This window comes from Perissodus microlepis, chromosome 3 (genome assembly GCF_051167445.1).
Source record: "Perissodus microlepis isolate ML-2025 ecotype Zambia chromosome 3, ASM5116744v1, whole genome shotgun sequence".
NCBI lineage: Eukaryota > Metazoa > Chordata > Actinopteri > Cichliformes > Cichlidae > Perissodus > Perissodus microlepis.
Window position 1 is genome coordinate 18,585,917 of NC_140463.1, and position 27,911 is coordinate 18,613,827.

The 27,911-nt window shown below is 40.0% G+C and overlaps 1 protein-coding gene, 2 long non-coding RNA genes and 1 pseudogene across 4 annotated transcripts; 3 read left to right on the forward strand and 1 right to left on the reverse strand.

The window, feature by feature from the left end:
- The first annotated feature begins 475 nt into the window (after positions 1-475).
- Positions 476-1,659, forward strand: LOC146390336 (tripartite motif-containing protein 29-like; annotated as a pseudogene).
- A 7,098-nt stretch (positions 1,660-8,757) lies between these two features.
- On the forward strand, positions 8,758-11,372 carry LOC146390337 (uncharacterized). 2 transcript variants are annotated; one of them, XR_014799820.1, is made up of 4 exons: positions 8,758-8,817; positions 8,978-9,035; positions 10,697-10,884; positions 11,052-11,372. It is a non-coding gene; the product is annotated as an uncharacterized LOC146390337 (long non-coding RNA). The 2 variants fall into 2 exon arrangements; XR_014799819.1 differs by having other exon boundaries at positions 10,697-11,372.
- An 11-nt stretch (positions 11,373-11,383) lies between these two features.
- Positions 11,384-13,813, reverse strand: LOC146390338 (uncharacterized). The gene is made up of 3 exons (XR_014799822.1): positions 13,754-13,813; positions 13,536-13,593; positions 11,384-11,871 (listed from the first exon to the last, which is right to left on the reverse strand). It is a non-coding gene; the product is annotated as an uncharacterized LOC146390338 (long non-coding RNA).
- A 1,962-nt stretch (positions 13,814-15,775) lies between these two features.
- LOC146390339 (uncharacterized) lies at positions 15,776-27,874 on the forward strand. The gene is made up of 4 exons (XM_084923387.1): positions 15,776-16,021; positions 23,043-23,477; positions 23,997-24,260; positions 26,423-27,874. The coding sequence occupies exons 2-4, from the start codon at positions 23,267-23,269 to the stop codon at positions 27,505-27,507; spliced, it is 1,560 nt and encodes a 519-aa protein (XP_084779513.1). The 5' UTR covers positions 15,776-16,021; positions 23,043-23,266; the 3' UTR covers positions 27,508-27,874.
- The last annotated feature ends 37 nt before the right edge of the window (positions 27,875-27,911 follow it).

Genomic DNA, 27,911 nt, shown 5'->3' on the forward strand with positions numbered 1-27,911 from the left:
AGCTGAATGTGTTTCAAAACACTTTTATTTGTTTACTGCCTCATATGCCAACTACTAAATCTAGCGCACCCGCTCACGTTTGATGGTTTTTGAGGGAGAGAAACAATTGAAATAAACATGAACTTAAATGCAACATAAGCATCATGTCAGTGGCTTCATTATCTGTATATTTAGGATTATTATCCTTCTGTATTAACTGAAACTTAAGGACTGTTTGTTAACTTCAGGGAGAACTCTGACATTTCTAAAGGGAAGTTTTCTTTATAAAGAAAAATGGGCTGACAGGTTTAAAAGTTGAGGTGAGCAGTAAATAAAAAGGGTTAAACACACAGTATCGCTCTCAAACTGCTCCTCTTCCTGGAGTGAAGCACAGCCTGATAGCCCTCCCTCTTCTTCCTGCTCTTAAACACAGCACCTCCTCTCTGTCCACATGTTTCCTCCTCATGGGTGTAACCAACATGTGGTGACGTGTAGGATCTGATAAGCTCCGTTTACTGAAGAAAAAGACTTTGTGGAGATTACACCTCAGACTAGTTTCAGTTATACGGAAGAGAAACGCACACAGTCACTGACACTGAGAGGAGAAATGGCACAGAAAGGAGTTCAGCTGGACCGAGAAACCTTCTCTTGTTCCATCTGTTTGGATCTACTGATAAATCCGGTGACTATTCCCTGTGGACACAGCTACTGCATGAACTGTATTAAAACCCACTTTGATGAAGAGGACAGGAAGGGAATCCACAGCTGCCCTCAGTGTAGGAAGACTTTCATACCGAGGCCTGTCCTGGAGAAAAACACCATATTAGCAGCTTTAGTGGAGCAGCTGAAGAAGACTGGACTCCAAGCTGCTCCAGCTGATCACTGCTATGCTGGACCTGAAGATGTGGCCTGTGATGTCTGCACTGGGAGGAAGCGGAAAGCCATCAAGTCCTGTTTATTCTGTTTGGCCTCCTACTGTGAGAAACACCTCCAACCTCACTATGATTCACCATCATTAAAGAAACACAAGCTGGTGGCCCCCTCCAAGAAGCTCCAGGAGAACATCTGCTCTCGTCATGATGAGGTGATGAAGATTTTCTGTCGTACTGATCAGCAGAGTATCTGTTTTGTCTGCTCAATGGATGAACATAAAGGCCATGAAACAGTCCCAGCTGCAGCAGAAAGGACTGAGAAGCAGAAGGAGCTCGAGGTGAGACGACTAAACATCCAGCAGAGAATCCAGGAGCGAGAGAAAGATGTGAAGCTGCTTCAAAAGGAGGTGGAGGCCATCAATGGCTCTGCTGATAAAACACTGGAGGACAGTGAGAAGATGTTCACTGAGCTGATCCGTCTCATCCAGAAAAGAAGCTCTGATGTGAAGCAGCAGGTCAGATCCCAGCAGGAAACTGAAGTGAGTCGAGTCAAAGAGCTTCAGGAGAAGCTGGAGCAGGAGATCGCTGAGCTGAAGAGGAAAGACGGCGAGCTGGAGCAGCTCTCACACACAGAGGATCACAACCAGTTTCTACACAACTACCCCTCACTGTCAGCACTCAGTGAGTCTACACACTCATCCAGCATCAATATTCGTCCTCTGAGGTACTTTGAGGATGTGACAGCAGCTGTGTCAGAGACCAGAGATAAACTACAGGACATTCTGAGAAAGGAATGGACAAACATCTCACTGACAGTCACTGAAGTGGATGTTTTACTGTCACCACCTGAGCCAAAGACCAGAGCTGAATTCTTAAAATATTCACATGAAATCACACTGGATCCAAACACAGCAAACACACATCTGTTATTATCTGAGGGGAACAGAAAAGTAACACGAATGAAACAACAGTTTTATTCTGATCATCCAGACAGATTTGCTGATTGGTGTTTTCAGGTCCTGAGTAGAGAGAGTCTGACTAAACGTTGTTATTGGGAGGTGGAGTGGAGAGGGGGAGAGGTTTGTGTAGCAGTCACATGCAAGAATATAAGCAGAGTTGGGAGCCTCAATGAATGTGTATTTGGATTCAATGACAAATCTTGGGCATTATATTGTTACACTAACAGTTATCAGTTCTTGTACAACAGTGCACAAATTGTCCTCTCAGGTCCTCGGTCCTCCAGAGTAGGAGTGTACCTGGATCACAGAGCAGGTATTCTGTCTTTCTACAGCGTCTCTGAAACCATGACTCTCCTCCACAGAGTCCAGACCACATTCACTCAGCCGCTCTATGCTGGACTTTATCTTTATGGAGATGGAGTCACTTCAGAATTGATTAAAGTGAAATAGACAGAGAAGATATGTTCATGTTGATCCCTGACCATTATATGTAGTTGTGTAATTTCTAAATGAGGCTTTACATTTTAGACGGAGAAGTTCAGCTGTCCATTTGTTCTGGATTTTTTGAGGACATGTATAACATATAATCATGTATGCTTGTACACAGTAGATATCCACACTGGAAAGTTTTTCATAGAGGATTTACCCTGCTAAGCATTTAACTCTTATAATCAAACTCTATAAGACTCATATACTTAAGTGAAATATTATCCATATTCATATCATAAGGCTGTGTCATCTGTTGAATGATTACCTGTTCATGCATACAGTTTGCTCTGTAATTTATTAAGTACAACTTATTTGTAACCTTTGACAGATTTATAGACCATGGTGACAGGTTATGACATACAGATAGTCGAACTTGGCCCACTGGAAGATGCACCTGGTATGACAGTCCAAACTGGGCCAACAATCATTAAGTTCAAACGTTTGAGCTCACTTTGGCCCTAACCCTGTAAAAAGGAGTCATAAAAGTGATGGACAATAAGGAGGGGAAAGAAAGGCAGGGCAAGTTATGTAACACAAGTATTGAATATCAGAAACACAACAACGTGGGTAAAAATTGATGCATCGGAGTTAACCAGTGATTTAATCCATAATTGTTGTAATATCAACATTTGCAAAGTTGGCAAAATACTTGTACTAGTTTAAACTTAAAACTAAATCAGTGAAAGGACAAGGAATGGTAAAGTTACTCAGCAGCTGTTTGTTGTCTCCTATTACAGGAAGGTCAGATATGACCCCACTAGCTTTTTCTTTTTGTTACTTTGTGTGTCTCTACTGATTGTGCTTAAAGGCTCTACACCCTGGCCTTTGCTTTGTTTGTTTTGCCGTGTGTTGTCTTCTTGTTTTGTGTATTGTGATGTACTGTTTTGCTGTTCATATAACTCTGTTTAAAGAACCCTGTTTCAAGAATTCTGCTCCTTTTCAGAGAGAAAATTTTTTTGAGTGACTTGATTTTAATTCGATCTAAAAAGCTGAATCTCCACACCATTGGCCGAATATCACGTTATCACGTTGGCTTTAAAATTGCAACCCACCACATTGATGTGTGAAAATAATATTGCACTGATTCAAACTGTACTTACATTTATATACCTTACATCAATATAAATCTGAATTTGTTCTTATGGCTGATAATCATGTGAGTTTAAATGATACTACTCTTCATATTCAGCATGTTTGAAATCTGTCATCAGTCTGGTTAGTGGTTTTATTCTGTAGTTGCTGTAGTGGGTTGTCAAATGCAACAATATATTGGAGCTGCAGTGATTCATCAGTTAGTCAATGATTAGAGAATTGATTGTTTTAATATTATTTTAGTCACATTTAAAGCTGGTTCCAGTTTCTGAAATGTGAAGATTGTTGATTTTCTTGATCATATGTGACAGTAAACTTAATGTCTTTGAGTTTTTAAATGTTCCAATGTAGTAAGATTTGAATCCTTGAGGTTTTTGATATTGCATTATTATTGTGTCTAGAATGATGACATTTAATGTCATTTTTTGGGATGTAAAGTTTGATCACACTCGATCATTTATACATTGTAATATAAATACAAAATAACACAGGCCTGTATATTGTGGAGGATAGACATGTTTCTTGCCCTGAGCTGTGTCTGGCAGGCAGAGCGTCTCCACAAATCTGATGCTTCTGATTTGGAGAAAATGAGCTGAAGGGAGACACCTGGTGGACAAACACAGACATGACAGGAAGAAAGACTAAAGTGCAGAGTGGAGACAAACAGCTGGAAATACTTGTTGGAAAGGATTGTCATGCTTCAGAAAAACACACAGCACACACTCTAACAGTCCTTTATTTGCACTGAAGGAGACACGTGAAGAAACCAAATCACACAATAATGAAGTGAACACATTTATAGTCAGTGTTCAAGATGATGGATAGAAATGAGAATCATGGAGCATTTATACATTTATAGGTCTGTGACTTACAGCAGAAGCAGCATTCACATGAATTCACCAACTGTTTATTTCTCTGTTATTCTGATTAAAATGTCAAATAAATATATTTTCCACTTTTGTGGCAGGAATTTCTCGGTCCTGCATGTCGATAAATCTGCTGTTAAATCAGAACATTAACAGACTTCAGATTGTATTCAAAGACATGTTACTTTGTATCATCTGTCAGCAGGCATGTGTTAACAGGGACTATCAGACAGTTTAGTGGTAAGGAGAAATATTAATCGGATTGGAATCCACAATTCCCCAAAACAGGTTATGTATACAGTTAATGAAACTAAAAGAAATAAATCATTTAAACCTGCTCGAACACTCGATGTTTGTCATACTTTTTTGTCATTTTGTTTTACTTTTGTGACTCCTGGTTTTAGGCTGATTCAAAGAGGAAAACAAGATTAACAGATTATTGCTTTGTTGAAAGCACCAATGCAGCAAAATGTTTGAAAGTTACCTCTGTGGTAGCCGTCTTGTTTGTTTCTGTAAAGAGGAAGCTTGCCTCAACTGCACTTCTTTTATAGGCCAGTTTGAATTGAGAAGCTGTGGTCTCAGAGTATATAAAGCTGGCAGGAAATGAATAGGGGGTCATTGAAAGCTGTATATACTGGGTTAATTAGATCAGTATTGGACTATGGGTGTATAGTATATAATTCTGCTGCCGAAACAAGTCTTGGAAAGCTAGATAGTATCTAATAGCTGTGTACCAATCCAGTGACCGCACGCTTCGTAGTACGCGCACTTTGTGGACTAGTGACGTGTCGGTCACGAACGAAACGGCTCTTAGAGCCGGATCTTTGACGTGAACGACGCGAGCCGTGGTTTGTTTGTTTTTTCTTTCTCTCACCCTCTCTCTCGCACTTTTTTTCCCGCTTCACTCCGCACGCGAGCCTTGTGCTTTGCACTGGGCAGAGGGGGGAGGGGCGGTAGTTACACTCGCAGTAGCACAGGAACAGAGACCCGGAGGGAGAGAGAGAAAGAGAGCCAGGGACAACAACGTCACGTTAGAAAGGTATAGTAATCATCCACAACTATTTTCAGATGATAAAGGATTCAGAAAGTTTATTCATACAGGTCTATGTGACAGAGAATGTGCATCTTCTTTTTGTTTTCATATTTTAATTTATATTTAATTGTATTGTGGTTTGCAGTGTTTTGTGTTGTTTCACTTTAAATTTGTTTAAAAGGAAAAAACTGAAAATTTAAATAGTTAAAAGTTGAAATGTGAATAGTTGGTTTTTGTATAATATGATTTATTTATTACATTTTATGTGGAGTGAATAAATGAAAGTCTATTTACGGTGGCCCCAAAGCACGTACAAACTCCGAAGCACGTAAAAACTCCAAAACACGTACAAAAGACAACAGAAGTGCTCCAGAATGCTAGGCGCAACGTTGAGCTTTTGTTGTCTAGTGCAGCGGTCCCCAACCTTTTTTGCGCCACGGACCGGTTTATGCCCGACAACATTTTCATGGACCGGCCTTTAAGGTGTCGCGGATAAATACAACAAAATAAAACTAGTACCGGTACCGAAAAAAAAAAATTTATTCATAACACATGTGAAAAGACCAAGGAAAACCGAGTAAACGATAAAAACGATAACAAAATAACGCTGAAAACCGATTAAAAACCCTGAAAACCATACATTTCACACCTGAGCCTCAACTCTCGCGGCCCGGTACCAAACGACTCACGGACTGGTACCGGTCCGAGGCCCGGGGGTTGGGGACCGCTGGTCTAGTGGCTACACAAGCCAGCAAATACCAACGACTAGATTTGGTGTGTGGTAGTAACAGGTAAATGAACTTTTTTTTAAATTATTTGAATATATATGAGTGCTTGTGTATAAATACACAAACAATACACATATGCTTTCAATTGTGTAATTTAAGTGATCTAGGTAGCTCTGTTTTGGAAGTTCAGTTAACGCTAGAAATATGTTTTGGAATTTGTACGTGCTTTGTTTCTAGGGGCCACCATTTTTAGCTCCATTCTGCTGCTGATACATACTTTAGGTTTCTGAATATTAAACTTGTTGCTGCCTTTCATAGTGTGTAACTTGAAGGCCCTGAGTACTTTCTCCCACACTGAAAACACTGGAATGATAAAATTATTTGAACATTACCTAATAAGACTGATTCAGGACAGACAATTAGTTATGTTAAACTTTTCTAGCAGTCCTTCACAAACAGGGAACAGTCTGTCTATTCTCTCCATCTGTCAGCTGCTGCTGGCTCTTCCTCCTCCTCTTACTCACACACTGCTGAGTTTGTCCTGGTGGATCATCAGGGGTGCAAAGCCTCACAGATGATGTGCAGCAGTGGGTCCCTCAGTCTGTCCTCACTCTGGACACTTGCAGTTTTCACACATGGAAATCAAATGTGTGATAAGCTGCAGGATTCAAACACAAGTGTAACTTGTAAATACATTGATAGGTTCGTAGCATAAATCTATTCGCTGGAACGTTCAAGAAGAATTTGAAGGATGGCTGGTCCAAATTCAGGGGAAGGATGCATCAAATGCCAATTTGGAAGCAACGACAGTATACTGTGTATATTTATACTGGCAGTATGGAAAATGATTATTTGGAAATGCTTAAAATGGAAATGATCATTTACCGTGAGGTGAGGTGTGGTTGGGGTATGGACAGTGGTTGTGCTTTTGTAACGTTGAGGTATGGACAGCTACAGACTGAGGCCTCAGTCCTGCCTGTTCACATTTTATTCAGTAAAAACTAAATTTTCACTGCTTTTATGGCCTTTTTAGTGGGGAGAACATAGCTAGGATTTAATGATTTAACAAATCTTTTAAATCCTTTGTCCTCCACAATGCTAAATGGCTGGGAGTCCTCAATCACCATGCTAACCAGGTCTTCATCTATTTGAGATTGTTCTCCTGAGGAAAGACAATAAAGACAAAGCACAAATATAAATATCACACACGTAACTTATTACAGTTGTATAATATTGTTATATCATTTAGTAACATTACAGCATGCTATATTATCATTGCATTTGATGGCCAGAGATGGGCAGTAACGCGTTACTTGCAACGCGTTACTGTAATCCGATTACTTTTTTCAAGTAACGAGTAAAGTAAGGGATTACTATTGCAAAAACGGTAATTAGATTACCGTTACTTTCCTGTAGGAACGCTGCGTTACTGCGTTACTAAAACTGTGATTTTTTTTGCGAGAATGTCTCATGACAGTGACATAAGCAAGTGCGACATTCGTGACAACAGCTGTGTGCAGATCAACAATGGATCATATATCGAGTGCGGGAGAGAGTATGAGCGTGCAGCGTTTAAAGCGTGGAAGTACTGACCTTACTTTAAGTTTGATTCCATAAAAAGTGATAAAAACATTAGTGTCCGTTGTGCGTGGGAAGAAAACTTCTTTTTACAGCGAAAAAAACCCCCTAAACTTCCAAGCAAGTAGTGATGGGTCGTTTGCGAACGAAATGGCTCTTAGAGCCGGCTCTTTGAAGTGAACGACGCGAGCCGGCTCTTTATCGCGAGCCGTCACGTGGGGTTTTTTTTTTCTTTCTCTCACTCTCTCTCTCTCGCACTTTTTTCCGCTTCACTCTGCACGCGAGCCTTGTGCTTTAGGGCGGTAGTTACACTCAGTAGCACAGGAACAGAGCCAGACGGAGAGAGAGAGAAAGAGAGCATGGGACAACAACGTCACATTAGAAAGGTATAGTAATCATCCACAACTATTTTCAGTTGCTGATGATAAAGGATTCAGAAAGTTTATTCATGCGGGCCCATATGACAGAATATGCATCTTCTGTTTGTTTTCATATTTTAACTTATATTTAATTGTGTTATGGTTTGCAGCATTTTGTGTTGTTTCATTTTAAATTTGTTTAAAAGGAAAAAGCTGAAAATTTAAATAGTTAAAAGTTGAAATGTGAATAGTTGATTTTTGTATTATATGATTTATTTATTACATTTTATGTGGAGTGAATAAATAAAAGTATATTTACGGTGGCCCCTACAGACAAAGCACATACAAACTTCAAATCACGTACGAACTCTGAAGCATGTACAAACTCCAAAACATGTAAAAACACGTACAAACTCCAAAACACGTACAAACTCCAAAACACGTAAAAACTCAAAAACACGTAAAAACACGTACAAACTCCGAAGCACGTAAAAACTCAGAAGCATAGAAGAAATATAGTGTTGTCAGAATTCAAGTATTTTTAGACATTGAATTTATAACACTGAATTTTTATCCTCCAAATTTCCCTGCAAAAAATTCACCTGCAAAAAATTCACCTGCAAAAATTCGCCTGCAAAAATTCACCTGCAAAAATTCACCTGCAAAAATTCGCCTGCAAAAAATTCTCCTGCAAAAATTCGCCTGCAAAAATTCAACTGCAAAACTGGTGAACTTGAATGACCCAAGCCAGAGCAATCGGCACTAGATCGAGTCGAGCGGCTCTCAGCCAATTAAATTATGCTGTTTGATCACATGACACCGTTAGCCAGCAGTGTGTCTCCTAAAAGAGAGCTGTTTAAAGGTGAGTGATTAAGTGTTTCTCCTAAATAGAGATCATTACAGAACACCTAGTCCTACTTAAAATCCCATTTATTTTTATTTTATTTTATCATCTACTCGAACTAAGGAAAACGTTTGACTAACTCAAAGACAATTTCCACGCCTCCCCTGCCTGTCTGCAGAGGCAGTTTTGAATTTAGGAGCAGCAAGATGGAAGCGGCAAACCCTGGCGATTCTCCGGTAAGTAGCCTATATTGTTTTTTATCTTCAAGTTTGTCTTTTGAAACGTTAATTTTATTTAAATCCGTTGCTCACGTATAAAGTACACAGACGGGGTCTTTGCTCAACTCGTCTGAGGCGTGTCTCACTAAGCGCTACATGCTAGCATCCTGCTAACCGAGCTACCCTTTACATGCTGTGCTTTAGAAAATAGGATACTCGTTAAAAAAAATACTCCGCAGATATTGATAGATAGACAAACACTGCAAATATAATGTTGGAAACGAGAACGGCCTTTGGTGAAGGGGTAAAATACACCATGAATAAAGCCATAGAGTGAATGGCTGCCATGGTTGCAGAACGGCCTGATTTAATGACAAGAAAGGGGAAGAGTGAGGTGAAGTGAACCAAAGCCACAAAACACGGTCAGACAAGGCGGCAAAAGGGCAGTGATCTGTCCGTCAGTATGAAGTTGGTGTGTGCTTTGGTGAACAAAAACTCGAGACCGGTAGCAGGAAGATGGGAGACTCGTGTTTCACTGGAATAGTGGTGAATTAAAACATCCTTTGTTGGGGACATTTAGGTGTAAATGCATCCATACAGGCAAGACAGAGGCAGACCAGACAGTGAAGAAAACAAGGCAAACATTAGAAATATTAAAACGGAAATATAGGATTAATATAACATACAATTAGGGAAAATGTAAGGAACACAATGTAAATGATATTGTAAAGTCATTAAAACAGCATACTCTGATTAAAAGAAACATGTAATTGGGTAGGAGGATAATAATAATAATAATAATAATATTAAAAAACATGTACAAGATGGGTATGTATACTTGTACCCAGAATTTAACAACTATAAAGTTGTAGCATGTCAGTACCTTACCCCATCCATTATATCCACACTTTCAGAAAAGGATATGGTCAGTATCTTTCCAAATACTATCTAAACTTAAACGGGATATTCCCTCTGCTTCTTCTACTTCTCGTATACACCCTCAGGGTTTGTGATCAGCCAGCGGCTGATATGATCATTAATCCTGTAAAATAATATTCTTTCGGTTTATGACTCTGTTTGCATGGATTTCTTAATCCGTTTCCACTGTTAGCCGAAGTTGTGCATGCAGTTTTGGTGTGCTGCTCTCCAAGACTACAAGCTGCGTTAAAGTTGGAAGTAACTGGCCGATGTTCCACTGTTGAAGATCAGCTGTGCCCATTTGTTGCACATTGTGGGAATGGAGAAGTTGAGGCCCTTGCAGGCTACCCACAATTTCCCCAAACTGAGCGATTATACATCTTGCTTCCATATTTGTATCTTGTGTCACTAAAAATACATTTTATTTTATACATTGATTAATGACCTGCAGAATCTCCTCATCATATTAAGTGATTCATAATTGTCACTTTATGCTTTCTCCATCTCTAAAGTGATGACATCCTTGCGTTACATACTTTAGGTTCATTTTCTGCAGGCAGGTTTCTGACAGAGAACAGGCAGATTTACACTATAACATGCAGCGTTCTATAGATGGACACATAAAGAAATGAAAAATTACATGTATGTGCTAACTTTCTAAACACTTTGTTACATTAATGATTAAGTAGATAAAACACATTTATGTCGGCCTTGGCTCATAGTTCTTGTCTTTAAATTAACTTTGTCTGTGTGTGTTTCAGGTCCTGCACTCTCAAAGACTGAATGAACCAGCATTGCAGCCATGGGTCACTGTGAGCATCACAGGGAAGGTTGTTTAAAGGTTGTCCAAGATGTTGCAAATGTTTGTTGCAACATCTTGCAGAGAACAGAGTCAAGGTACCAGCTTGGTCAACCCTGAAAGACCATCCGTTCATCAAGAAATGACCAGGTGAAAAAGTCATAAACTAAACACTCTGCATGAGCATGGAATTTAGGATGCAACTTTATGTCTTACCTGCTCTACACTCAGGGCTTGAATTACAACAACAGTCAATCACATAAAAAAAAATATACTTTTGGTAGTTCTGTGTCTCTGTCTCTCTCCTCCAAACCCAGATGGCTGCTGGTACTGAACCGGGTTCTGGTTCTGCTGGAGGTTTCTTCTTGTTAAAGGGGAGTTTTTCCTCTGCACTGTCACTTCATGCTGCTCAGTGTGAGGGATTGTTGAGGTTGAGTCCATATGTCCTGCGAACAACTGCTGGGCAATGACACCATGCAATCTTCTGGGATTCCTTAGATAGAAAACCTGTGAACTGCACTTGTCCTTGGTCTTCACAGCTCACCTTTTTACTGTTTATTGAATCAAAATGCTCCAGTGACATGGATTCTACATTGTTACTGATGTGATGTTCTATAAAGTGGTTTTAATAAAAAAAAAAAGGCAAAAATTAGTTTGTTTCTTTATTCAATTTTTGAACAGTGATACTCACTCAGTAAATGCAAATTATTTACACAGCAGTGTACTACAGGCATAAATCTAGACCCCTAGATAAAACATTATGGCATTATAGCAGTGACAACTCCTCCACAGTAGCAGGTGGGATTTTTCTTTTTACCTGTCACTACAGATGGTCTGTTTGTTTTGATCAAGAGCCTTTTTTGGGGCAGCTGAAGAGAAGTCTATCTTACGGCCAACCACTGACTGTATCTTGGTCATATTACCCAGCAAAACCCAGTATGCAGGTTCATCTGTAACAGCCCTTGTGCCACAGATCAACACTGTTGCTTCTACATTAAACAGAAGAGCAGTGACATGGCTGCAGGTCTCTGCGACTCCGGCCTTACAGGTGCAGTGGGCGGCTTCAACCTTCCCTGTGATGCTCACAGTGACCCATGGCTGCAATGCTGGTTCATTCAGTCTTTGAGAGTGCAGGACCTGAAACACACACAGACAAAGTTAATTTAAAGACAAGAACTATGAGCCAAGGCCGACATAAATGTGTTTTATCTACTTAATCATTAATGTAACAAAGTGTTTAGAAAGTTAGCACATACATGTAATTTTTCATTTCTTTATGTGTCCATCTATAGAACGCTGCATGTTATAGTGTAAATCTGCCTGTTCTCTGTCAGAAACCTGCCTGCAGAAAATGAACCTAAAGTATGTAACGCAAGGATGTCATCACTTTAGAGATGGAGAAAGCATAAAGTGACAATTATGAATCACTTAATATGATGAGGAGATTCTGCAGGTCATTAATCAATGTATAAAATAAAATGTATTTTTAGTGACACAAGATACAAATATGGAAGCAAGATGTATAATCGCTCAGTTTGGGGAAATTGTGGGTAGCCTGCAAGGGCCTCAACTTCTCCATTCCCACAATGTGCAACAAATGGGCACAGCTGATCTTCAACAGTGGAACATCGGCCAGTTACTTCCAACTTTAACGCAGCTTGTAGTCTTGGAGAGCAGCACACCAAAACTGCATGCACAACTTCGGCTAACAGTGGAAACGGATTAAGAAATCCATGCAAACAGAGTCATAAACCGAAAGAATATTATTTTACAGGATTAATGATCATATCAGCCGCTGGCTGATCACAAACCCTGAGGGTGTATACGAGAAGTAGAAGAAGCAGAGGGAATATCCCGTTTAAGTTTAGATAGTATTTGGAAAGATACTGACCATATCCTTTTCTGAAAGTGTGGATATAATGGATGGGGTAAGGTACTGACATGCTACAACTTTATAGTTGTTAAATTCTGGGTACAAGTATACATACCCATCTTGTACATGTTTTTTAATATTATTATTATTATTATTATTATTATCCTCCTACCCAATTACATGTTTCTTTTAATCAGAGTATGCTGTTTTAATGACTTTACAATATCATTTACATTGTGTTCCTTACATTTTCCCTAATTGTATGTTATATTAATCCTATATTTCCGTTTTAATATTTCTAATGTTTGCCTTGTTTTCTTCACTGTCTGGTCTGCCTCTGTCTTGCCTGTATGGATGCATTTACACCTAAATGTCCCCAACAAAGGATGTTTTAATTCACCACTATTCCAGTGAAACACGAGTCTCCCATCTTCCTGCTACCGGTCTCGAGTTTTTGTTCACCAAAGCACACACCAACTTCATACTGACGGACAGATCACTGCCCTTTTGCCGCCTTGTCTGACCGTGTTTTGTGGCTTTGGTTCACTTCACCTCACTCTTCCCCTTTCTTGTCATTAAATCAGGCCGTTCTGCAACCATGGCAGCCATTCACTCTATGGCTTTATTCATGGTGTATTTTACCCCTTCACCAAAGGCCGTTCTCGTTTCCAACATTATATTTGCAGTGTTTGTCTATCTATCAATATCTGCGGAGTATTTTTTTTAACGAGTATCCTATTTTCTAAAGCACAGCATGTAAAGGGTAGCTCGGTTAGCAGGATGCTAGCATGTAGCGCTTAGTGAGACACGCCTCAGACGAGTTGAGCAAAGACCCCGTCTGTGTACTTTATACGTGAGCAACGGATTTAAATAAAATTAACGTTTCAAAAGACAAACTTGAAGATAAAAAACAATATAGGCTACTTACCGGAGAATCGCCAGGGTTTGCCGCTTCCATCTTGCTGCTCCTAAATTCAAAACTGCCTCTGCAGACAGGCAGGGGAGGCGTGGAAATTGTCTTTGAGTTAGTCAAACGTTTTCCTTAGTTCGAGTAGATGATAAAATAAAATAAAAATAAATGGGATTTTAAGTAGGACTAGGCGTTCTGTAATGATCTCTATTTAGGAGAAACACTTAATCACTCACCTTTAAACAGCTCTCTTTTAGGAGACACACTGCTGGCTAACGGTGTCATGTGATCAAACAGCATAATTTAATTGGCTGAGAGCCGCTCGACTCGATCTAGTGCCGATTGCTCTGGCTTGGGTCATTCAAGTTCACCAGTTTTGCAGTTGAATTTTTGCAGGAGAATTTTTTGCAGGCGAATTTTTGCAGGTGAATTTTTGCAGGTGAATTTTTTGCAGGTGAATTTTTTTTACAGGGAAATTTGGAGGATAAAAATTCAGTGTTATAAATTCAATGTCTAAAAATACTTGAATTCTGATGACACTATATTTCTTCCATACAGAAGCACATAAAAACTCAGAAGCACATAAAAACTCAAAACACGTACAAAAGACAACAGAAGTGCTCCAGGATGCTAGGGCGCAGTGTTGAGCTTTTGTTACCTAGTGGCTACACAAGCCAGCAAGTACCAACGACCGGATTTGGTGTGTGGTAGTAACAGGTAAATGAACTTTTTTTTTAATTATTTGAATATATATGAGTGCCTGTGTATAAATACACAAACAATACACACATGCTTTCAATTGTGTAATTTAAGTGATCTAGTAGCTCTGCTTTGGAAGTTCAGTTCATGCTAGAAATGTGTTTTGGAGGTTGTACGTGTTTTGTCTCTAGGGGCCACCGCATATATTTATATATAAACATATATAAATAAAACCACTTTTTTTTACGTTAGTAATTCCTTTTGTGCATAATTTTATATTATTGTTAATAATAAATTAATTAAAGCAACAAAACAACCTGAAGAGCCGGTTCGGAGCCGAAAGAGCCGGCTCTTTTTAGTGAGCCGAACCGAAAGAGCCGGATCTCTAAAAAGAGCCGGAAATCCCATCACTACAAGCAAGCACAGAGTAGCTACAACGCAATGGGAAACTCACAGAGAAACTTGCGGATTCTTCCACTGACCGCCGCGGCACACCTGCACCAGGGTAAACCTCCGCCTAACCTACTCCTGCTTTACAGGTGAAAATAGAGCAAAAGGACCGCTAGTCTTTGATTTTATTTATTTTCTGCTGTTTTACTTGCATCTATTTGAAAGACTGAGTGTAAACACACAAAAAAAAATTATTTTATTTTATGTGCTGGAATGTGCAGAAAATAGGTTTAAATATTAAACAAATTTCTTCCAGTCAGAGAATGTTGGATATAATTAAATTTTTGCTTGATGCATAAAGTTAAAAGATTAAAACAAATAAAACAAGTTTTAAAAAGGGACTTTTCCATTTGATTACATTTTGTATGATGGATTATGTAGAAAAAGTAGAATTGGGCTGAAAGATCTATCGCTTTATCACCTATTCAGGTTGTAAATCGTGTTTTTAAAAAGTAACTAAGTAACTAAGTAATTAATTACTTTTGAAAATAAGTAATCAGTAAAGTAACGGGATTACTTTTTTGGGGAAGTAATCAGTAATTAGTTACTGATTACTTTTTTCAAGTAACTTGACCAACACTGTTGATGGCTCACCTGGTCTTGCTCCACAATCGGTGTTCCCCTTATTCTCATGCAAAGCTCTGTAGTGCCTAAGCATGGATGAGGTGTTGTTGTTATATCCCAGCTCCCTGGCACATAGCAAACACTTCACCTTGTACAAAAGTAAAGCCGCTTAACATAAACTGTATTGCACCATCAGTATTATGAAAATGCATCTTCTGTAGAAATTTACATACCTTGTTGGGAGGAATGAAATCAAAATGTTCCCACACAGGGGAGGACATCCTCCTCTTCTTAGCTGGCTCCATTCTCTCCTGACTTTCTCTCCTCACTCTCATAAACCTCCAAACTGTCTCCAAACTCTCACTAACCGCAACTCTCCATCAAACACCCACATTTTGAAGTCTGAGGGGTTTATATCTCTGTCATAGCTCGCGGCAAAGTTCGAACCACTTCCTGAACCAGTCACGTGGTACAGCCGGGCAGCGAGGCTTCGGACGTCATCATTTTCAGCTCCTCCCATAAACGAAGCAAGCCCCGTTACGCGCATCGCGGAAACGCTTCCTCCATTACTCAACACAAGCTTTGAAGCCTCGATACAGAACGTCACATCACTAGTAAATATCATAAAAGATACTAACAAAGAACAAAGCGTAAAAAGAGAGCAATAACAAGAGTGAAAGTAAACCTGCAATGTGGAGGAAACGGACAGTGAGCGCAGTGTAACCGTGACAACGAGACACGAGGACGGATTTAAAGTGATCATAAAATCGTCTCCAGACGGTCGTCGTTCGGTGAGTGGAACCAGATTCAGCTACAACAGTGATAAATACGCCTGTAGGGAGATGAAGAGTGCTAAAATACTGAGAAACGGATCTCTGATGAGTGTTTGTAGGGGTGTGGTTCAGCAAGATAAAGACATCCGACTCTAAAACATGCTGGCTTATCCATAAGATAATAATTTGGTGTGTATTGATGTTGAAAGGGAGAAAGAGAGTTCACAGAGTGTTACTGATTTAATGTGCGGGTCAGCTGTGACAGCAGGTGTTAGTACCTGGGAAAGTCTGAAGTATTTATCACTATTCAATAATGCTAAATAAATGCAACTGATGATGAAGAAAAGGCTGAAATTTTAGTAAAGGCGCAAGTCACATCAGCTTTTTTTACATAGCACATTTAAAAGACATCAAGTAAGTAAAATTTGTTTATATATCACTTTTCACAGATAAAAATCCCAAACTGCTCCACAATAAAACCAGAAATATAAATAATAATATAAAACAATCAGAAAATTAAAAACGAGAAGAAAGAAAAGCATGAATAATCATCTCAAGTTCTGCCTTTGACACCAGTAGTCTGAGTTTATAAATGTTTCTTTAGATGATACAAACAGTTACGAAACAGTAGTTTTGAGTGTTTCTCAAGTGACAACTTTTCTGAGATTCGATTGAACTGAAGGGTCTAAAACCTGATATGCTGCTTAATTTCTGAAAACATGTAATCAGGAGCACAATTAAAGTTTCTGTTTTATCTGTATTTAACTGGAGGAAATTTATGGGCAGAACTTTGTGCCATCAGAAACTGAATTTGACTAAGTTAAGTTTGAATTTTAATTGCTCAGATTGAATCTGAATTCTAACTTGAATAAATACTTTTTAAAACTGAATATGAATTAGCCTAATTTGAAATTCAATTTATTGGTTTGAAACTGATTGTGACTAAATTAAAATTGAATTTTATATTTTGAAAATGAATTCATTTGCTTTGAATTCAGTTTCAGTTCTAAAATTCAGTTTTGGCTCAATGCTTACATATATGTATAAAAATAAAATTTACAAGCTGTGATAACTGTTTCTGATAAAATGAAGAGTAGACCGATATATTAAAATTTTCCTTTATTGGGTGAGAAAATCATACCATGTCATCTTACAGAATAGATATCAGAGCCTTAAACAGGCTGACTTCTGCTAAATGGGTCAAACTGGGCAAAAATTATACAACCTGGGCTGACTTGCACCTCTGCATGTCAGTCCGTTTCAATATGTGACCCCGCCGGGGTCTTGCTCTTGACGAAGGCAGTCACACTTTTCTCCTCTCCTCCTCTCCCTTAGCTTCCCTGCTTAGCCTCTTGTGTCCTTGTCTAGTCTCGTGTTTTATGTATTACTTTTCCCTGGAACACTCTCTCACAGTCTGTTCTCTAAAACCTAAAAGAGGAATTATGGATTTGATCAACTGGTCCCTAAATGCAATTGACACCCCTTTCTCAACGAGAAGTCTGGGCTCGGGTGAGCCTGAGTGCTGAAGATATCTACCTATTCGGAACCATGATAACAGGGTTCTTGCTGATCGGAGCTGGCTTGGCCCTGGCTTATCGAAGAATTAAGGAAGCGGAACCGGCTGTTCAAACCCCCACAAGGCTGCTCGCTGGGATTGAAACGATGGGAAGAGGCGTGAGTTTCTCAAAATGAGCTCATTGAGTGCAGCATGGATAAGATCTTGGAGAGGCTTACGGCTGCCGTGAATACTCAGAATAAGATCTCTGAGTGCAGACTGGATTACATCTTGGAAGGGCTCGCTCGGAGTAACACCTCGGGGCGCAAATTGGATGACATCTGTAACAGTGTGTCACTGTGGTCGTGAGCAGTGTTGGTCAAGTTACTTGAAAAAAGTAATCAGTAACTAATTACTGATTACTTACCCAAAAAAGTAATCCCGTTACTTTACTGATTACTTATTTTCAAAAGTAATTAATTACTTAGTTACTTTTTAAAAACACGATTTACAACCTGAATAGGTAATAAAGTGATAGATCTGTCAGGCCAATTCTACTTTTTCTGCATAATCCATCACAAAATGTAATCAAATTGAAAAGTCCCTTTTTAAAACTGTTTTATTAGTTTTAATCTTTTAACTTTATGCATCAAGCAAAAATGTAATTATATGCAACATTCTCTGACTTGAATAAATTAGTTTAACATTTAAACCTATTTTCTGCACATTCCAGCACATAAAATATTTTTTTGTGTGTGTTTACACTCACTCTTTCAAATAGATGCAAGTAAAACACAGCAGAAAATAAATAAAGTCACAGACTAGCGGTCCTGTTGCTCTATTTTCACCTGTAAAACAGGAGCAGGGTAGGCGGAGGTTTACCCTGGTGCAGGTGTGCCGCAGCGGTCAGTGGAAGAATCCGCGAGTTTCTCTGTAAATTTCCCATTATGTCATAGCGCACTCGGTGCTTGCTTGGAAGCTTAGGGTTTGTTTTTTTTCGCTGTAAAAAGAAGTTTTCTTCCCACGCACAACGGACGCTAATGTTTTTGTCACTTTTTATGGAATCAAACTCAAAATAAGGTCAGTACTTCCACGCTTTAAACGCTGCACGCTCATACTCTCTCCTGCACTCGATATATGATCCATTGTTGATCTGCACACAGCTGTTGTCACAAACGTCGCACTCGCTTACGTCACTGTCATGAGACATTCTTGCAAAAAAATCACGGTTTTAGTAACGCAGTAACGCAGCGTTCCTACGGGAAAGTAACGGTAATCTAATTACCGTTTTTGCAATAGTAATCCCTTACTTTACTCGTTACTTGAAAAAAGTAATTGGATTACAGTAACGCGTTACTGCCCATCTCTGGTCGTGAGTTCTCAGAATCGGCTCTTTGAGCACAAGAATGACAACATCACAGAGCGCAAGTTTGATAACATCATGGAGAAGCTCACGGCTCTCCAACGGGAGATTGAGAGACCAGTGTTGGACTGTTAGAACAGCTTTGAAATTCATATGAGCTGTTCGCACTAAAGTAAAAAGCACCATCACTTCATGCGGATACCCTTTCGGCGCCAGCTGCGGTGGCAAGGCTGAGCCGAACAAAAACACCCTGATAACGACTGTGTTTAGTCTGTTCCTTCCCATTCCATGCAAGGCCACCTGGGTTGGCTGGAAGACTGTTTACTTAGCCTAGCAGGGCGAAGGACACTGTCTCAGCTGAACTCTGGACACGCAGACACACACATACACTGATATGCACACACTCATCCCCCCTCCCTTTCCAAACGCCTTCGATGCTTGTTCCCTCCTGGGGACACGGCGGGTCTGAGCCCGCACTGGAATGGTAGCGCTGGGCAGGATGGCTGCTGTGTTTGCTTCGGATTACTCCTCACCCCCCACCCGACCCTGTGGTATGTCACGTGTTCCATAATGTTGTGCTGTGGACATTTATGTGCTTTTTTGTGCAGAGGAGTTTTTTTGTTTCCTGTTCTCATGCTGTCCTCCCAGGAGCCCAGCATGAGTAGAGGTCTCTTTTTTTCCTCTTATACTTTCCCATTGTAGTGTATATTTCAGTGTTTTTTCTGTAATGCCTCCCTGGTCTTGTCACGTTAATCACCCCCAGCTGTGTTCCCCACCTGTGTGTGATCTCCCTGTGTTCTCTGAGTGTTTTTAAGTCTTGTCTTCTGTCTTAGTCGTTGCTGGTTCGTCTGCGTTATTCCCCTCCGTCATTCTGTGTTGTTTCCCCTCGGTCTCCCTGCGTCTCTCCGTATGTATTTCCCCGGACCTCCCTGCATCTTCGTTTCTGGTTTGTTTTGTTAGTTTTACCCAGTTTAGGTTTTCCTGCTTCACCTTCACCCACGCCATTGCTGTTTGTATTTTCTTTTGTTAAATAAATACTCATCTGCACCCGAGCTGCCGCATTTTGGGTCCTATCTCCAATTCCACACGTCTGCCACCGCGGTCGTGACAAAGCTGGAGTAGCTGCAGGATTCAAACACAAGTGTAACTAATAAATACATGTTTATACTTTTACTAAACAATCAGAGAGAAAGGAAAATGGAGAGAAGGGAAATGTGCAGCACAGACAGATCAATGGAGCACCCTTATTTTAGCCTAACAAGATAACCGTCAGCTTGATAAAACTAAATAAGTGACATGATATTCAGTACTTTCTTTTAAAAGTTTACTCTTTAACCATCCCACTTGAAGCAGGGCTCGCAAAATCGCTAGCCCGACGTCCCGGGGCCGGCAATTTTTCCAGTCGGGCTACCAAAATCTATCTCTGTCCTGCCCGTCGGGCTATCATAGGAAGGAAAAATGTGTGTCAATGCTTTTGCATTCTTTCAGAAATGTAGCTGGGTAATTATGTCATTGGCATCGGTGAGCCACTGTCAATATGTGACATATTGAAATCGCGTTTGAATTTGCGCTTGTTTTTTGCTTTCACTTTGCAATCGCGCAAACTGTGTATAGAGAGCGACAGTACTGATTGGTGAGTGACGATAATTTGTGCACCAATTCCTCTGACATCGTCTTATCAATCGTTAGCTTACTATGCAAACATGACAAGTGAAATCTCCCACAGCAAGCTTAAACATGTGAGAGGTTGAACGTGCAGAGAATCGCTGAGCATTATGTGAGTGCGTGTGTAAAAGCAGCAGGATATATATTTTAGTTCTGCTGAGCCAAATAAGACAGGTCAGGGTGAAGAAGTGGCAGCCAAAGAAAAGCTTACCACAAAACGGAAAAATTATGACAAATCAGACTATAAGGCAAAAAGAAAGTGCAGCTTTATGGTTTCATGGACAAAAGAATTTCTGTGGCTGCAATATGACGAGCTAAATAACCAGGGGTGCACATAAGTGGTCCGCAGGTGCGCATTCGCTGTCAAAATAAAAAACGCGCACAAGATAAGAAGTTGCAACACGTGTCGATTTCTGAGTCGACAAGCGCCTTTGTTACTGGGACCAGTCATTTTAAGAAAGGCCCCCATTAGAACCCATGAGAAATGCAAGAAATGCATTATTGCTCAGTCTGCAATATCTTTCCCGGAACAAACACCAATTGCAAATAACATACTAAAAATAAACCTGAAAAATCTCTTTAGAACAGCGTACTATGTTGCAAAGAGTGAACTACCACTGGCAAAATTTAGCAGTCTTTGCAAACTTCAAAAAGCAAATGGCCTAGATCTTGGTTCCACTTGCCTCTTACCCGTGACTTCAGTGGAAATTTCAAATTCAGGATCTGACTCAGACTGATTAATGTTCTACACAGTTCTTACAAGTTCATAGAAATTCAATTAGAACCAAGTATTTGAGTTGATGATTGTAATTTTTATACAATGTTGTAATTTCTGTTTCAACAATTTTTTGATTAATGTTTTGTTTCCGTTATAATATTATACTTTAATGTATAATATTGTAACGGAAACAAAACATCAATCAAAGAATTGCTCTCTTTTTTAAACTGAAGAGTTCCTGCCCGAAGGGCTACCAGGGATTTTGAAATTTTGCGAGCCCTGTGAACCGTATATCCACAGTCACCGCAACGCTATGAATCCTGGGATAGGTTGAGCCACCAAGGATATACGCAACCCATCCTTGAAATCCTGGGAAAAGGAGGACGCATCTGTGGGCTGCATTTGGAGCAGACTTTAAACTGGGATAGCTGTTAGATTTGTATTGTTTATTGTCATTTATGCTTAGAAATATTTAACCATATATGCTTAGAGGTATATAATCGATTGTGTAGTGATAGGATGTGTGATCCTTAATAGTCTGCAAAGGCTTTGTGCGCATTCCAGAGTGTTCTGGCATTCACATCCACATTCTGGGAGCATAGGAGAGGGCATACCTTCTCTTATTGTTTTATGGTAGGATAAACGTGTCTATATCTGTTTTAGGCTAAGTGCCTTTTGTTTAGATGAACTGCTGGATTTCCAGACCAGCAGGTTTAGGGAAGTCATTTATGGGGTCACACTCTGACCACACACACACACACACACACACACACACACACACACACACGCAAGACACTTTTTGTGTTATGTAGACGTCATATGTTAATGAACCTATGTATATTCATGTCACCTCAATAAAAGAGCAGTGTTACGGGGGAGCGGACGAGAGCGACTGGGGCCAAGCGAAGGAACGGCGCTTGTCGTTGTTCTCTCCCTCATGCATGAGTAACACGAAGAACTTTGCCTACTTGGTGTTTAATGCTTTTTGCTGTGTAGTTGAATTGTCCTTAACGTTCCAGCGAATAGGTTTATGCTACAAACCTATCAATAGCCTTCATCACCTGGCTGTGGCATAATCGGCCTCCAAAGGATGCGGCCTATGAATTGGGACACAGCTATTGACTTATCTTGGACTTTATTTCGTTTAGACACACAGTCAGAAATGTTTTGAGATTATTTAAAAGATGATATTATGCTCATAAATATACTATTTGTTTGTAATATTGATTAGTATATAATTAAATTGTCTAGTAAATTGATGCGTTCTCATAAACGTGTTGGATGAATTCAGTGTGCATTTTAAATGCAAAGCAAACTGCAAGATGAAAGGATGGTGTGTGTTACAACATGTTAGCCCACATGACACCGTTGACTTCAAGTGATATTAAACTGTTTAATATTGTATATGAAAAAGGCACAATCCCATCAGTCAGGAAACAGATAATAGGAAACTAGTTAAAAACCCATCGTATTGTTGGGGAGAGAATGAAAACAGATGAAACTGATTTTTAGATACTAACAGTCTCCTCTCTGGGGATCAGAGTGGGTTTCATAAAGAAAGAGGGACGATGGATAGTTTATTATATTTGGAATCAGAAATCAGGAAAGCTCAAACAAATAAGGAAATGATGATAGCTGTCTTCTTTAATACAGCCATACAACATGTTATGGAAAGAGAGACTCCTCATTAAACTCAGAAATCTACGAGTAAATGGATGATTGTTCTATTGAATTATGAGATTGATGAAAGAATATAATTATCCTTGTTTTTCCTGCTATTCTCCTGTCCACACTCCAGTCCAGTAGGCGGGATTAATTCACCTGTAAGCTGATTTGTCAAATGCCATCAAGCCCCGAAGAAGAACGGAGGAGGACAGCACTACTGTGGTAGAAGAGTGGTGTGTGTGCAGACATGGCTGCTGTTGATGAAGCAGACTGAACTTAGAGGAGAGACACAAACTAAAGTATCAATCCCATCACATCAGTGTGGATCTGATACCAACGTCTGTATCGCTTCTATTGATGCTTGTATCGATCCGCTCAGCCCCAGTTGAAGCAGCAATGAGTTCAGTTCAGTATCTGAGAGAGTTCATCAAGGAGAGACTAACTGCTGTTTGTGAAGAAATCTTCTCAGAGGTTCAAAAAACCATCGTCCAGTATGAGGAGGAGATCAACCGTCAGCACAGACTACTGGATATCAGCCGGAAACCCGACAGAAACTCACACATCATAGGTATGGAAATGTTTTTAACTCTGTGCTGTTCAAGCTCAGATTCTTCAGTGTGACTGACTTTACTAGAAGATGTTAAACTGGGTATTTATCAGTGCTGTGGGTCAGTGTCCAGTGATGGACTATGTTGGACGGGTGCAGGTCCATGGTCACTGATAGATTAGTTTTTAAAACATTTTAATTGATTTATTTATTAAACTTTTTTTTTCTCTAACATATTCCACTGTTGAGTACATCAGGCGTGTGTTGGATCCTCTGTAAACACTGAAACTGTGCAGTAAAGATCTAGTTAGATGTCAGCAGAAAACACATTTAACAAGTTGTTAACAGACTTCTCTGAAGTTGAAGTGAAGCTTTGCTTAAAGAAGGATTTCAGACACTGATGTTTTCATGGTGTCACCCTGCAGTTTAGTTTGGGAAACTTCGATGCTAACATGTTAGCATGTAGCTTTTAAAAGATAGTTTGAGTTTTTATATCAACACATTTGTAATTATTGTTCTTGTGTTTCTTTGTTCCTCAAGACCTCCCACAACAACATGACTGTGAGGAAGAGGAGGGTCTGGATGAGCAGCAGGTCTGTAACCAGGAGAGGAACTCCAGTCTGGACCAGGAGGACCCAGAGCCTCCACAGATTAAAGAGGAACAAGAGGAACTTTGCAGCAGTCAGGAGGGAGAGCAGCTTGGACTGAAGAAGGAGGCTGAAGGCATTATTGTCTGGACTGATGAAGAGCAGCTCAGACTGCTGGAGACCATCTGTAAACCTGAGATAAAGTTACACAGAATAGGTATGTAAAACTGTGATGTTTTATTTATTTATTTATTTATTTATTTTTTTGCCTGTCCCGTTTGGCTCTTTTGCCATCAGAATTATTGTCTAAAGGCGAAGAAAGATGCCCAACGGATTTACTTTACCAAATAGACCATCCCGGCCTTGCCATAATGGTCTATTTGATTCACCTTTTATTGTTTATTTTATTTTTTCTTTTCACTTGCTAGATACGGGACAGACTTGGATGAGGAAAAGAAAGAGGGGAAAAAAACAGCGGAGAAGAGGGATGGGGATAAAGGGCAAAAAACAAAAAACAACAAAATAAGTGTGATGTTTTATTAAAAGTGAATATGACTCACAGGCGTCACAGTGGAACAGTGGCTAGCGCTGTTGGCTCACAGCAAGAAGGTCCTGAGTTTGACTCCACCATGTGGCCGGGCCTTTCTGTGTGGAGTTTGCATGTTCTCCCCTTGTTCACTCTCCAGAGACATGCAGACAGCTGGGTTAGGTTAGTTGGTTGCATTTATTTTCAGAGTCACAGGAAGAATTGAAGGTCCAAAAGTAAAAAGCAGCATGATTTAATCTCTTTGGCATAATTTTCTGTTTTCATTTACATTAACGCATTTCCACCATTAATTCATGCAAAAAGGTGAAAAATTAGTGCATAAGAATTCAGCAGAATGAAAGATGTGAAACATCTGAGTTTCAAATTTCCACCCACTGCTCAGACAAAATCTGCACAGAGACACAAAGCCAACAACACAAGTTTCATTTTGTTCTGTTATCAGTTTAAGTTAAAGAATAACATGTTTCCTCTGCAGCATGGAAATGGTGAGTTTTGAACAGTTTACAGGTCTGAGTAAGTATGAATAAATATTTCTATTCTGTTTTGGAAAATATGAATTCAGAGTTTCTAAACTGAAATTTATCAGACGACGAGAGTTTTCATGGCATTTCAGGCACAGCCAAAACACTGTGTAAGAGAGCTCTGCCCCAGCATGCCTTCTTATAACTATAGCCAATCCAGACATCCACATTCATTTAACAAAAAACATTTAGTTATTTCAGGGCTGCCATGATTAGTCTACCATCAAAATCGTCCACCACTAATTTAATAGTCAACTTGTCGTGTGAAGTTTTGTAAGATTTAAGATTGTAATAACGGACTGAAACAGAAGATGGCAGCACTGCATGTACAAGAATGACAGCTGCCGTTATACCCCGAAGAAGAAGCAGTGTCCGGTATCATAGCTGTGTCCAAATTCAGGGCCTGCATCCTTCGGAGTCTGCATTTGTAGGCCGATTAAGTTTGCAGCGATGCAATGAAGGCTGTCCAAATTCGAAGACTCCTCCAAATGGTAAATGGCCTGTATTTGTATAGCACTTTACTAGTCCCTAAGGACCCCAAAGCGCTTTACACAACCAGTCATCCACCCATTCACACACTGGTGATGGCAAGCTACATTGTAGCCACAGCCACCCTGGGGCACACAGAGGCGAGGCTGCCGGACACTGGTGCCACCAGGCCCTCTGACCACCACCAGTAGGCAACGGGTGAAGTGTCTTGCCCAAGGACACAACGACCGAGACTGTCCAAGCCCGGGCTCGAACCGGCAACCTTCCGATTACAAGGTGAAGTCCCAACTCTTGATCCACGATCAAGAGTTGGGCCGCATCACCATGCGGCCGACAAATGCGTCCTTCATTTCCCCAGATATGAAGGCTGGGTCGGGTGTATCCTTCGTGGCCCAACCTATCCCAGGAATCATAACGCGCCCCTGCCAATTTACGTTCCCAACAATGGCGGCAGCTACTTAGTTTTAATATTACTCTTTCTGGGTGACAAAATTAACTTTTAACATATTTTCAGGCGAGAAATGTAGCTGTGCAAACTTCAGATATCTGCACGGTTTATCAAGACATCACCTATTTGCAAAAGTGCTCTGACGTTTTCAGAGACGTCTGTTACCCACCAGCTCGATAGCTAGCCAGGGGTTCAAGGCACAAGAAGAACTCAGAGTTTTCAAACCTCCTAATTTTTCACATTGTTACGTTTTAAATTTCAGTGGTATATGTGAGCAACATACTCAAGATGTAGAGATCTGCTAATGGTTTAGACCAGTAAATATTTTCTCAAATGTTTGTTTTGCTATCATTTTGTCCCCTTTGTGCCTTTAGATGTCCATCAGCAGCATGCTTTTAAAGAAGAGGATGTTCTTACAGACCAGCAGGTCTTTAACCAGGAGAGGAACTCCAGTCTGGACCAGGAGGACCCACAGCCTCCACAGATTAAAGAGGAACAGGAGGAACTATGCAGAAGTCAGGAGGGAGAGCAGCTTGGACTGAAGCAGGAGACTGATACTTTCAAGGTGACACCCGCTTATGAGAAAAGTGACCACAGTGAACCAGAACCAAACAGCGAGCAGCTCCTTTCTCACAGCTCTCCTGAAGCAGAGAGCCGAGATTATGAAGAAAATGGGCATGTGGACTCAAGATCAAATAGAAATGCAGAGCTGAAGAAGAGACATCACAGTCAGAGAGTAGACAACACTCCTGTGTCAGTGAGTCAAAGTAGAACAGACACAAAGAACAAGTCTGTACAATGTGACGTGTGTGGAAAAACTTTACCTGATAAATACAAACTGATTGCACATCTAAGAGTTCACACAGGTGAGAAGCCGTATTCTTGTAGCACCTGTGCGAAAAGATTTTCTGACTCATCAGCGTTAAAAAAACACAGGAGAATTCACACAGGTGAGAAACCTTATTCTTGTAGCACCTGTGGGAAAAGATTTTCTGACTCATCAGCGTTCAAAACACACACGAGAGTTCACACAGGTGAGAAGCCATATTCTTGTAGCACCTGTGGGAAAAGATTTGCTACCTCATCAGCGGTGAAAACACACACGAGAATTCACACAGGTGAGAAGCCATATTGTTGTAGCACCTGTGGGAAGAAAATTTGTACCTTGTCAGCATTCAAAACACACACAAGAGTTCACACAGGTGAGAAGCCATATTGTTGTAGCACCTGTGGGAAAAGATTTTCTGACTCATCAGGATTCAAAACACACACGAGAATTCACACAGGTGAGAAGCCACATTCTTGTAGCACTTGTGGCAAAGGATTTATTCAGAAGTCACGTTTGGACTGCCATGTAAGAATTCACACAGGTGAGAAACCGTATCCTTGTAGCATCTGTGGGAAAAGGTTTGTCGATAAGCTACAATTGAAGAAGCACATGAGAATTCATACGGTGTAAAACGTATATACTTAGAAAATGTGGGACAGCTGTGAGTCATTGCTGAACACCTGAGTGAAAAGATGATCCATATTCAAATCTTTTTTTTTTCTTTTTTTCCAGAGCAGTAAAGAACTCTCAGCATTGTTTGTTCAGTTTATTACATTATTCTATTAATTGTATCAGGAAAACTGATCTTACATTTCACGAGGGTCAAGGTTCAGTATGCTCTTTTCTATTGGTTCATTGTTTAGCTCTGTTGTTTATTATTATTGCTTTATATCCTATAATGGGAGAAATGGACCCCAAACCAGTATTCTGGTTAATAGTTTTAATCCTTTGCTCAACTGAGTTTAAGTCACAATAAAAATGAAGAAAGTGAGCAACAGTCAAGAATTGTGTTTATTCTTGTAAGGGAGCAAAAG